Source organism: Sebastes umbrosus, chromosome 14 (genome assembly GCF_015220745.1).
Source record: "Sebastes umbrosus isolate fSebUmb1 chromosome 14, fSebUmb1.pri, whole genome shotgun sequence".
Lineage (NCBI taxonomy): Eukaryota > Metazoa > Chordata > Actinopteri > Perciformes > Sebastidae > Sebastes > Sebastes umbrosus.
This window is the reverse complement of record NC_051282.1, coordinates 13,755,386-13,768,504: the sequence shown is the minus strand read 5'-3', so window position 1 is coordinate 13,768,504 and position 13,119 is coordinate 13,755,386. Positions and strand designations below refer to the sequence as shown.

The 13,119-nt window shown below is 41.8% G+C and overlaps 1 protein-coding gene across 3 annotated transcripts in view; it reads right to left on the bottom strand.

Annotated features, from left to right (window-relative positions):
- LOC119501795 (vesicle-fusing ATPase) overlaps nucleotides 1-13,119 on the bottom strand; it is a 44,708-nt gene extending 31,589 nt beyond the window's left edge. The window contains exon 1 of one of the 3 annotated variants that reach the window (XM_037792414.1): nucleotides 12,983-13,119. In XM_037792414.1, coding sequence (XP_037648342.1) covers nucleotides 12,983-12,994 — 12 coding nt within the window. In that variant the 5' untranslated portion in view covers nucleotides 12,995-13,119. The remainder of the gene's footprint in view (nucleotides 1-12,982) is intronic. The other 2 variants (XM_037792412.1, XM_037792413.1) reach the window with 2 other exon arrangements.

The window sequence follows — 13,119 nt, the reverse complement described above, 5'->3', positions numbered from 1 at the left end:
GAATAAATGTTTTTGTTTTGTTTCGTTTTGTCAAAGAAGCACATATAGACACTCAACTTTTCCAGTATGAGGATAAACTTGAATAAAAGAAATAATTAAACAAAACGCAAATTGAATGATGATCTACAATCGTCCAATCATAAACTAAGATTTCTCAACCTCTAGGCTCAGCATGGCTTTGTGATGTTGCCACAGTATAGCAGAAAAATCAATATCAAACAAATTTGTTGCATTTGCTTCACTACAGTTCAATTTGACACCGTTGTAGTCCGACTTTCCCGTCCAATCGAATGAAATATGAGCCGAGCCCAGCTGTTAATTCTATCAGTGCTGTGTTCTTTCTCCACTTTAAGTCGTGCTTTGGAATTGAATCAATGACATGTATAAACACTACAAACAGGGCGTAAAAATCTACAACTCTTGACATGACATTCACCAGTGCATGTTTGATATAAATCATAAAAAGCCAAATTAAAATAAATGATAAGAAAAACCCCAAATCAAGTTGGAAGCCCCTGATTAGTTCCTGCTCGGCACTTGACACACATTCAATACCTGCACATTATGAAATGAATAAGCTGCCTATAAGAGCCAACTCACTTTCCCATCTAATTTAATCACACTAAGTAATTCCTTGGCAGTCCTCTGTTGAAGATGGTATTAAACCAAGAAGGTTTCAGGGCACGCAGTGCCGTCATTTTTCAAAGGCAGTGACGGACGGGGCTTCCCTGCCAAATTGAATTCACAGAGTGTCTGTTATTCAGGGGCTCTTCACCAGAGTTCATTTGATTAATCTAATATTTCTTATGCCATTCATTATAAGAGCATAAAAAAGGACACATGACAGGACTTGTAAAGCAAAATGACGTAGCAAAAATGCATTGTAGCAGAAAAGTCTTCACTGTGCCCTTATCCTGGGAGATTTTTTCTAAGGTTATATCTTAAATAATAATCCAAACTTTGAAAATAACATATGGACTCTTCTCCTGAACACAGTAAACACGACCCCATTTGAAGGCACCATGGGCCTGGCAATAAGTGATGTTATTAATCACACCTGACCTATCAAAATGTTTGCTGTCTATTCAAATTAAGTTTTACTCTCCCTTCTCCCCCGTGGTATGTGCAACCGCTGTCCTGCTTAAAGCCACAGTTCAACATTTTGGGAATCTTTCTGCTGAAGATTAATCAAGATTGATACCACTCTCACCTTTATACGATAAATAGCGGTAAATAACAGTCGGTTAGCTTATCTTAGCACAAAGACTGGAAACAGGAGGAAACAGCCTGGCTCTGTCTGAAGGTCATAGAATTAGCCTAGACGCACCTCTAAAGCTCACTCATTAATATGTTATATCTCATTTGTTTAATCTGTAATTACAAAAGTCCCTCAGTAAAACTGCAACTTGTCGTTTTTACACTTCTATGTTTGTGCGGGTTAACAAATGAGGTACAATGTGTTAATTAGTGAGCTGAACTTATCAGGGCTGCATCCCCTCAGCCTTGTTTTACAAAATCTGAGTGAACGCGCCAACACCCACTCTGAAGGGTTTCTCCTGTCTGCAGTGAACACACACACAGGTTCACACAGACACTCTTGCTGGTGTTGTGTTGGCTGCCGGATAGCAGAGTGTCTCTCTAAATATAGCTACAGCTCAGAGCTCACAGAGGAAGGCCCTGCGTTGAGACGGCTGGGGATTAACCATTACTCTCCCTCTCACATACACACACACGTACACAAACACACACACACACAAACACACACACACACATTCCTACACACAGCATCTTGCATACTAAACACGCAGGCACACGATATACATAACATACAGCATGTAGGTACAGAATATATATGTGGTCTCCATAATGAGGGATCATGCCCGTACATATCCACACACACTCCAGCCTGCTACTGTTTCATATTGTCAGTGTTAGTTGGCATGTACATACACGTGAGGACGTTGAAAAAGGGTAAAAAGTGAACTAATAGATATCACAAAGGAACTTCCCCAATTGATTATTTACATTAAGGCAATCATTTTTTTGTGTTACAAGTTTACAACTTTTGGTGAATTTAGGATAAATCTATAGACACAAATAGACAAAGTAGTAAAATAAACACCTAAAAGTGTATTTTGGATGTTTTCTGTCCACTAATGAAAGAAGACATGTTAAGGAAGCAAAATGGCCCAAAATCTAAAAATTGACCAGTGCATGAAAAACAATGTTTTTGCCTTTACCTTATTTTAACAGATATGTTAAGTGTTAAGTATGTTAAGTTATGTTAAGTGTTGAAGCTTGGTTGGAGTGATATATAGCCTGGTTGCTGCCTGAGAAAACATATTTTGGGGAGACAAAATAATTTTCATATGAGTTGCAAGGGAGGTTTGTTGAGATTGAGGTTTGATATTCACTCTGGCTAATAAAGAGGGTTTAAATTAGATTCATTTTATGAGGAAATCTAGTTTTGTGTACAAATAAGTTACAAGTTTGTTAAGATTTTAAATTAATGGAGGGTCTGATTCTTGATTTGATTTGTATTGGAAACAGAAGACGCAATATTATTCATTAAGCAAGCTGGTAAACCTTTTATAGGCTATGACTGACAGAAAGATTGAGAGGCAGAGAAAATGTTAGTGCTGCTGTTGTAGTTAAAATGTGATTCATGTCCAGGCTGGTGCGGTAAGATATAGTCGATTGATCACTATTGTAAAAAACAGTGGAAAGCTTTTCCCCTGTTTGAAGGGATGGATGAGTTTGTCAGTGCAGAAGCAGTCTAACAGCCTCCAACCTCGACGACGCAGTCTGCTGCCTCCAAAATTGGGTGTGGGTGCTAAAACAGAAGTGGGAGCAGAGAAAACAAACAACCGTCTCTTGACGAATCGCTGCTGAACAAAAGATGGCTGAGCTACAGGACGATAATGAGGGAAATAAACTGCTCACTTCATTATAGAGGAGAGCGGAAGGGACACACAGCAGCAGAGCTGCCATCGCCATCTTTTGTAGCCCCCTCACTTGTTCCATCACACAAGTAGGCGTCTGTTTCTTTTTTTTCCTGCTCTGACTGTGGGATCAAAAGCACCCCTGCTATGTCTATACACAATCAGATTGACCAGGTCGTCCTTGAAGCACAATGAGCACCTACTCAGCACTGTTGGCAGACTAAATAAATGTTGACAGCAATCAACAGAATTTCAATTTATAGTTGATGCCATCTGTCAGGGTTAAAGTGAGTTTAATGCTTCAGTGTATGTCTGAAAATACCCTCAAATGAAATCTTGTTATATCCATTTTTCACTTCTGAATCGTTCTGTTGTTTCACATCCACAACACGAAGCATACAGAGTCAATACAAGAGTAACCCGGTTAGTGTCCGTACTACACCTGAGGTCTAATTCTGTCTAAGCTGTTTGCCTTTGGCCCTGTTCCGACCTGGTATTAACATGCGCCCTGAGTGATCTGATCACAAGTGGACAGCTTTAAGTACAAGTGTGAACCAAGGATGTATAAAGAGAACTGGATACAGCGTTGGAGACGGGCGTCCGTTCATTCCTATAAGAGTTGCTCAGTGGCTCATGAAGCCAAAATGGCTCGACTGCTGAGTTATAAAGTACCCGGATCATTCGGCGATCTTCTGCATCCATTGGGCCCATAGAGCAGGTGCAGTAGCGTTTCCTTTAACTCCGCCTCACAGCCCTCGCTCCAGCCTCGGACTGGGTCTCATTCACATGAACAGAGGAAGGAAAAGAGCTCTGGATTCTGCTATTAGTGCATTTGACAACTTTTAGGACCTTTTAGGATTTAAATAAGGTTCATACTGGGAACTTGATTTACCTCAAAAAAAATGATCCGCTGATTTACAGACGTGTCTTTCTCAATGTAAGTCTATGGGAAAAAGTATTTTAGGGCCCAATAACATCACGTGACGGACACAGAAGTTGTAGTACCGCTGGTTTGGCCACTGCAAAAATTTGCTTCACGGCCTGGCGCTCTTCCTGGGGGCTTGGTGCAAACGCAATCAAGATGCATTGACGACGAATTGTGATCCGATCGCTCAGACCACATTCAGAGGTGATCTGGGCCACATATGACCACATTCTTTTAGCAGTGTGTACGCGAATGTGTCCTGGGCCACATTAAGGACCGGCTTCTCAACTGACATCCCACTTGGATTCGCGGGGTCTCCCTGCGCTCCTCATGTGAATAGACAGGCAGATGCAAGCCTCGCGGCATGGAAACGGCTTCTGTGCTCTACTGTATTCTCTCGGTACATCTGTATTTTATTAAAATATATCTTATCTATAGGCCACATATCTACAGACTATCAGTCTCGGCACGGGAAGTGCATTATTATCATGCTGTCGGTGATGTATCTGTATTTTTGTTCCGGTGCTTTGCCGGTACAATAACCGTATATCTTTATGTTCATAAAATGTACCCAAATTCACGAATATGTAGGATATTACTACTGACATTCTTGTAATATTACGTCACAACGTCTGCTGTATTAGCCGTGTGTTTTCTACGTGTTTATTTGCATATGGGGCGGGGAAGGGAGATCGGATCACAAGTGGTCACTCAAGATGCATGTGGACACGCATTCTAATGCCAGGTGTGAACAGACGTACTTAAAGCTGTCCAACTGTGATCAGATCACTCAGGACGCATGTTTATGCCAGGTCTGAACAGGGCCTTTGACGCTGTTCTGCCATAGTTGCTGTTAGTAAAGAAGTAAACTGAATATTTGTGTCCAAAGATGGAATTGTCTGACATCAAAAAGAGGTTGAAAATGATTATTTCTGATTAAACAGACACCAGAAGGTTTCTTTTAATACAGATGAGAGAAAGGAACATTTCTAATGTTCCCATGCTTCAGTCTTGCTCTTTAATTCAGCTGCTTTAAGAAGGCCAGATGGCTGGTGAGAATGCCTGGTAGGCAGAAGGTCATCAGTTCAATCTCCATCACAGCCAGAGTTTATCCAAGTGTCTTACTGACCCTCCCTGACCTTAAACGGACTCTCCGTGGTTGAGGAATATTGTCTACTTAAGATTCACTTAAGGGCACCAGGAAAAGATAGAAAATCCCTGTGAACCCTGAGGTCAATTTACCGCTTAAGAGAGCACATCAATAATTCATTAACGTGTCACAAACTGCACAAGCCCCTGTTTAAGATGGACAGACATGCCTCTTAATCTCGGTGGTGCATGTTATAATAAAGACTTTGACTGGGGTCATATGCCCTACTGTAAATAAATTGACCTGCTGCAGCAAACAATTAGAATTCCATTATTAATTTCAAATTTTGATCAACTGACCATTTAAAGAGTTTGGAGGGTGGCCAGATAGCAAAAGTTGTTATTCAACATTGAGTTATGGTCAGAAATGTTGCTACATGTTTGATGTTAGAGATGTTCCGATACCATTTTTTCCTTCCCGATACCGATTCCAATACCTGAACTTGCGGTATCGGCCAATACCGAGTACCGATCCGACACCAACGCGAGAAAAAAAAATATGGTTATTATTATTATTATTATTATTATTATTATTATTATTATTATTATTATTATTATTATTATTTAACAGCTGTTTACTACTGAACATGTTTGAATGTGATATGATTACCATCTTTGTTGTATGGCCTGGCTCAGGTTAAACCCCTTGTAAAACATGCCGCACTGTTGTTGTTTGCTATCGTCAAGTGACAAACTACCTGCAATCAGTTCTTCTTCACTGCTCTAAAACAGTAGTTGGCAGTGGCAGCCATGATACATCCATAGCAACAGCACAGTGAAGGCTACTGTTTTGGAGCAGCGAAGATTAATTCATTTCTGGTTAAACATGTTGATTTTTTTCTGGGTTACTAAAGTATGGTATGCATAGATACCGAATACCGAATTTTGGGCATCATTGGAGGCATTTCCAATACTGGTATCGGTATCGGAACAAGTCTAGTTGATGTTGAAAAATTCCTTAAAAAACATTTGGTATAATTACAATTATCTGTTTGCAGAATCCACCTCAGGCCCGTACCACACTCACTCAGTTAGCTTTTCAGAATTACCGTGTCAAAATTTGCTGCATGGTAATTTTTGAGGCCAAGGGTTGTTGGTATTTTTGAACGGGATTGCATTACACTATAAGTAAGTTCTTTTGTCAACAGGCACATACTGTACATGTACTGTACACGGATGTTTCTTTCTGACTCTCTCTACTCGTGTCATGTAAACTGTCTTCCACCACTACAAATAGTCTTCCATCATATTGTGTCTGGATCCTCTGCTGTGTCTGTGCTTTCTCTCTCCAGGGCTGCACATCTGATTGGAGTGTAATCAGCCGCATGGGACACACCTGGTCCCGGTGTGCTTCATGCTTAAAAGCCTGAGCATGCAGCAGTCTGTGGTTGGCACATCTCCTCTCACACCATACCGCTGTGTCTGGTCCTATTCCTTGCTTTTACAGCTACATGCAGCACATTTTCACACATCCACTCCCTACACTACAGTTTCTACAGATTCCTCCCATACATTCTTTTGACCTACTTTTTACGTAAGTAATTGGTTAATAAATCACTTTATTTGGTCTGTATCTAGCTACAGCTAATAAAATCTTATGGAACAGCTCAGGGAGTTCTATGTAGAGGATTAGAGGAATATATCGTGAGGTCATTGGCAAAATGAAAAACACTTTCGGACATTCATTTTCTCTGCGCAACTAATTATGTTATTGCTGTTGAATCAGAATGTGCCAGATCAACGTCGGCTGGTAGACCATCCATAATAAATCCAACATGTATTTTTCTGATAAATACGTAAGCTATTCTGTGGATTTGTCTCTTAGCGAAATGCTCTGAGTGAATTTAAGTTCCCCTTAGTAAGCAGTGATGCAACATATATGTCTAAGGATTTTATTGTGAAAGGTAAGAACAGAAGGAGTAAAGCGGGGATTCGCTCTCGTCTGCCGTTGAGGCAATATGCATGTTTTCCGGAATGAATAAATACAAAGTACTTTGTGGCCGTTTGTGTTGTGATGTGTGCTCTGCTCACATCAAGTATATTATTTTTGCGCTGCAACTCATGAATTTTTTCTCAATTGCGCTGCAACTCATGAATTTTTTCTCAATTGCGCTGCTCTCTTTCCTCTCGTCTGTCATTTTTTCCCTTCAGTGCAATGCATGATGGTATATCGTGCCTGTTATGTGACCACGTTGTCCACTATTTTTCACAATGCATTGTGGGATATTTTGAGTTCACCATATAGGGTATAATAATTCTCACTGTACATACTGACAGCCCTATAAAATGGCAAACTCACTATATTGTCCACTATATAGTGAGGAGTGAGTGATTTCATACACAGCCCATATGTTTCCAAAATTACTAACAATTTTGAGTGTTGAATCTGACACCATTATAATTGTAAACTGCAGATGTGCCTTGCAAGGACGGAAAGATTAACAGCCCATAGCAACAGTAACTAAGAGGGACAGGGCTTGTCATAGAGCCAATTGATTTATCTTTTAATCTACAAAATGTTAATGGAATTACCAATTTCTTGAAACTGTTACTAGCCCCAAAAAGACCAAGTGAAAGTGTTTTATACAAGTGAAGAAACCAAAACAACTGATATAATTTATCATCAAAAGCAAAAACAGTTAAAGGCTGTTTTTGATCAGAAGCACAATGACAAGCAAGCAGCTGAGTGTACACTGGTGGACAGGCAGTGACTGACAGCTGGAAACAGCCCAGCCTGAGATCAGCATCAGAACAGGAAAACCAATGTTTCTTATTTTGGCATCAGTGACGAATCCTCTTTTTGCTTTCCCTCTCTACGGGGAAATCAGCGCACATATAGGGTCAGAAACACAAAGTCAGTGCCAGAGGCTTGTCAACACGCAGACTACCCACATCATCTTCATCCCTCACTGAAAGCTTTCCTGGCAGTAAAAAAGCCATGAAAAATTCATGAACACATTTGACAAAACAGGCTGTTGAAAGGCCATCACCTGCTTTAGAAGTAAGAGTTGCGTGAGCAGTTTCTCTCCCAACACCATTGATCATATTGGCAATATAAATAGTGAGATGATCGAGATTTATCACCCCTCAACCAACATCATATTAACCCTTAAACCCCAGGTTTAGAGCCCATGATGGTGTCAGTCTGTGGAACTGTTTGTTTTGTCCTAACTCAATCTGACAGGCTGCAGTATGCCCAGCAACAGTAGAACTACATGGTCTGCTGGGCAAGTGAGAGTGAAGGTTATATGTGTGTGCGTGCGTGCGTGTGTCAGCAGCCGGGAGAGTCGAACAACACGCCGATGGACACTTCTGACTCATGCTGGATGACCAAGAGGTGGAATGTACCATCAAATGTCCTCTTTCCTTGTACACACACACACATTTAGAATCCAGTCACATCTGCGTGTAAAACAATTACATTGCATTATTTATTTTTATGGTATTAATTGCATCTGGATGCATGATGCACGTCCATTAAACAAGGGTGGTGAAGGAGAACATTTTGTATTAATTTGCAGATAATGTTCACTGTGCATCCGCAATGCCCACTGGCCTCAAATCAACCCTGTTGTCAATCTAATTTAAAACTGTGGGAAATACCAAATAATTATGTAATACAAATACTGCATTTGCAAGCGTCTTCACTCCCAACTCGTCAAATACGGCAGCTTGGTCAGTGGCCCTACGCTTCAAACTGTGACGCTTTAGGCACCCCTCTAGCGTCAGTTTTGGACTCAGGGGTGGCGTGTCAAGTTTGTACCAATAGGATTCTTTAGGTTTTTTAGTTTCATATAATATCAGTATCTTCACTAGCTTGCTCTCATCTCACTCATCTTCAACCGCTTATCCGGGGTCGGGTCGCGGGGGCAACAGCTCCAGCAGGGGACCCCAAACTTCCCTTTCCCGGGCCACATTAACCAACTCTGACTGGGGGATCCCGAGGCGTTCCCAGGTCAGAGTGGAGATATAATCTCTCCACCTAGTCCAGAGTCTTCCCCGTGGTCTCCTCCCAGCTGGTCGTGCCTGGAACACCTCCCTAGGGAGGCGCCCAGGGGGCATCCGTACCAGATGCCCGAACCACCTCAGCTGGCTCATTTCAACGCAAAGGAGTAGCGGCTCTACTCCGAGTTCCTCACGGATGACTGAGCTTCTCACCCTATCTCTAAGGGAGACGCCAGCCACCCACCTGAGAAAACCCATTTCGGCCGCTTGTACCCGCAATCTAGTTCTTTTGGTCATGACCGAGCCCTCATGACCATAGGTGAGAGTAGGAACGAAGATTGACCGGTATACCGAGAGCTTTGCCTTCCGGCTCAGATCTCTTTTCGTCACAACGGTGCGGTAAAGGGAATGCAATACCGCCCCCGCTGCTCCGATTCTCTGGCCTGAAAATTCTCGTGCTTGTAAACTGAGCCTGTATCGTACTGAACATCTGAAAGACAGAATAGCGGCCGGGCCCCGGTTTTAATATGAGAGTGGCACCATTGAGCTTTTTTTACTACATGTAATTACTTAAAAGAAGTAATGTCCGAATCCAATCCACATGTAGAAAATCAACATGTGATCCCTCAAAGCAGTGTTGACGGAGCTCCCTCGGGTGCTGTGCCTCACCCACAAATCAGTCGGTGGTCAGACTGTTAAACAAAATGCTGCCGTTGTAGCCTTTCTGGGCTCTGCAGTAAAAATGGACTGGCGGGTCAGCGCTTCCCTCCAGCTTCATACTGATTTTTGCTTCCAACTACAGTAAAAAGATTATTAGAGCTATGAATAAAGACTTTCACTGACAGTGTTTCCTCTGCAGTCACATTTACACGGAGACAACTAAAAAAAATCTATACACAAGCAGCTCAAAGCTCTTTGGATAAGAGCACCCACCTAATGGCACATATTAACCCCTGAGTGTCACTTCGGCATGTCTGCAAGTACAGTGAAGGGGTGTAAAGAGTGAATGAGGTCATTAAGGTCTGCACGGCTGCTCTGTGAGGTTATGAATAAGCCGCCTGTTGAAATATACCAGAACAAAGGTACACCCTCATGCATTAATGTACATTATTCATGTTCACTCTCTTTGTATAGTAACATGAGCACTACGAGACCATCTTGCTGTGTAATGCTACAGCTGTTAGCACCTTGCATCATGACTCTGCACAATGCCTGCCTGCACTGTGATGTCACCAAAGGTCTGGTTTATTACCACAGATATATATATATATATAAACCCCTCGAATAATACATGTAAGACAGAATGAGAGATAGACAAGGGATAGACCGAGATGCCCAGCCATGGATTTAAAGCTACGTCACACAATTTTAGGAATAAAATGATACTGTGGAACTGCTCAGAGTGTACGCAGCTTCATTTTAAAGGAACCGTTCAACATTTTGGTTTGACTTATTCTCTTCCTGGCGAAGAGTTAGCTGAGAAGATTGATACCACTCAAGCTACAGCCAGCAGCTTGCTAGCTTAGCACAAAGACTGGAAAACAGAAGTGTCGAAGCGACAATTCAACGTTTTATAAGAAGTTTATGTGCCAGACTATTTCTTGCCTCTAAACAGTTGCCAGGCAACCATTGGAGACGATATTGCTTCTAGCCATGAAATATTAAAGCACATAACCCTCTGTAAAAGAGTGATTTGTCGTTTTTACACTTTCTTTTTGTACAGATTAAACAAACAAGATGTAACGTGTTAGTTAGTGAGCGTAACAGGTGCTGGTTGGTGGATTTTGTCACCTGACAGAGCCAGGCTAGCTGTTTCCCCTTGCTTCCAGTGTTTATGCTAAGCTAAGCTAAGTAGCGGCTGGCAGTAGCTTCATATTTACTGTAGAATGGTAGCAATCTTTTCATCTAACTCTGGCACAAAGAAAGCATATTTCCCAAAAATGTAAAACTAATCCTTTAAAGGAACAGCGTGTAGGATTTCAGGGGATCTATTAGCAGAAATATTAGAATATACGATTATTAACTATGATTTCATTAGTGTTTAATCACCTGAAACTATGAATTGTGTTTTCGTCAGCTTAGAATGAGCCCTTCATATCTACATAAGGAGCGGGTCCTCTTCACGGACTCCGCCATGTTTCTAGAACGGACAAACCAAACACTGGCTCTAGAGAGAACCTTTCATGTTTTTATGTTACCTGAAGAACACCGTACTTCTCCGAAACTGCCAGCTGCCGTCTGACTTCCGTTGCTCCTTAGTGTTTAAGGATGTTAATAATTAACTGTTTAACAGTTAAGTGACATTAAGAATTTTGACCGATTAATGCTATCAGTTAAACGGTGAAAAGAAATATTATAAATTAAATAAAAAAGGAGGAGCAGCTTGTCACTTAAAGGTGAATAGCTGGTCCACCTTATGCGTCCACCTTAAGTGAACCTGAGCCAGTGTTGCTAGATACAGGAGCTTGGCTTTGGTCTTGAGGAGTTGTAGCATTTATTCACCTACAAATAAACTGTACACACACTGCACTGCTACGTTGATAACTGCATACCAACCATCACACACATGGTCTGTCGGGCACCCGCTAAAGTTAGGCCAGGCAGACACACAGCTGACAACCTCACAGCTAAATGAACTGATGCGGTGGAGACTTTTTCTGGGAAAGTGGCTGCATGTGTCCACGACAATACACGCAGCATCGTGGCTGCTAACTCTCCCGGTCTGGTGAACTTGGGACTCAGTTGTCTGTTTTGGACATACACTGCAGCTGGGGATAAATGATGGATTTCACTTGTTTTTGCATGGGCTTATCGTTGCAGCTGGGCGCCAAGGGTCGGTTAATGAGGGCCGGCTTGTCAGAAAAATAATTCCAATTTTACCGCAGTCTTGGAAAGGAAGTGAGCGGAGGCAAACTCAGTTGGTTGCAATCTGCAACCACACCACTAGATGCTGCCAAATCCTACACACTGTACCTTTAAGAGAGTGTAGGGCATTATTCTAGAATAAAGATATATAAGTATATAATCAGAATCAAAATGCAGCCTTTGAAGTTCAGATGCTTTTATATATATATATATATACGTGGTAAACTTGATGGAACGATATAGGATCACAACTTTGAAAGAACGAGATGTCTCCATATGTGATCGGTTTACTAAATGTACTGCAGGTTCCACCAGGAATATAAATGTCATGATGCAGCAAATTCAATAGCTGGCTTGGCCTATTTTTTAATCAGTGGATGCTATACTTTAAAAATGCAGCTCTATCCTGTCTGTTAAATGATCTGCGCCCTCTACAGTATAGAGCATGTGATGAGAGAGAGAGAGACAACAGAGGGCAGGTGTACACACATGTTATCTGACAGCATCCTCCCTCTACAGGTTCTGCACAACCATTGAAAAAAAAAAAAAATGCACACAATCCAGCTAGTCAGATACGCACTGCTGCGCTGCTCCACATAACCACATGCGCATAAAGCGCAAAACACACTGCAGACGACTGGAGGCTTTAAAGCAGCAACCACTGACCAATATCATCAAATGCATGCTGACATGCTGGTTGTAGGCTGTACACGATGTGCTGAGAGCATTCACACAAAGACGTCCGCTTTGTTGTTTTAGATGCACACAGTACAGTAGCTCATAAAAGCTTTTACAGTGGCCGTTTGTGTTTTTTTTACGCAGCCGCGTCGACTCAAGGGCAAGCTGAGCAGAGGCTTAGCCAGAGAAACTCCCCGAGAAGGCAGCAGCCAGCAGCATGACGCTGGAGCTCATATATGCACAAATGATTCATCCTGACACATGTTATGGTGCTGCATCATCATGTGAAAGAAACACCACATTTCTGCTGTGTGGCGGTGACATTCAGGCGCTTAAAAGCCACCAAAGGCTGCTTACAATTTGAAGGGAGACAATTTATCGCCCGACATTTTTACGCCATGTTTCCCCCTCGTTTATATTACATATTCTGAATAAAATAAAGAATATATGTATATATATATATATATATATATCTTACCCGGGCCGCCATCTTCACGGTTTGTTGTAGATGCAGAGGATGCAGCTCGGGTCAATGATTCCTAGGACAGTAGGAGACGGTGAACAGGAAGGCTCAGCAGCAGATGGCTTTATAAAGCTGCAGCGCACCTCGCTCTG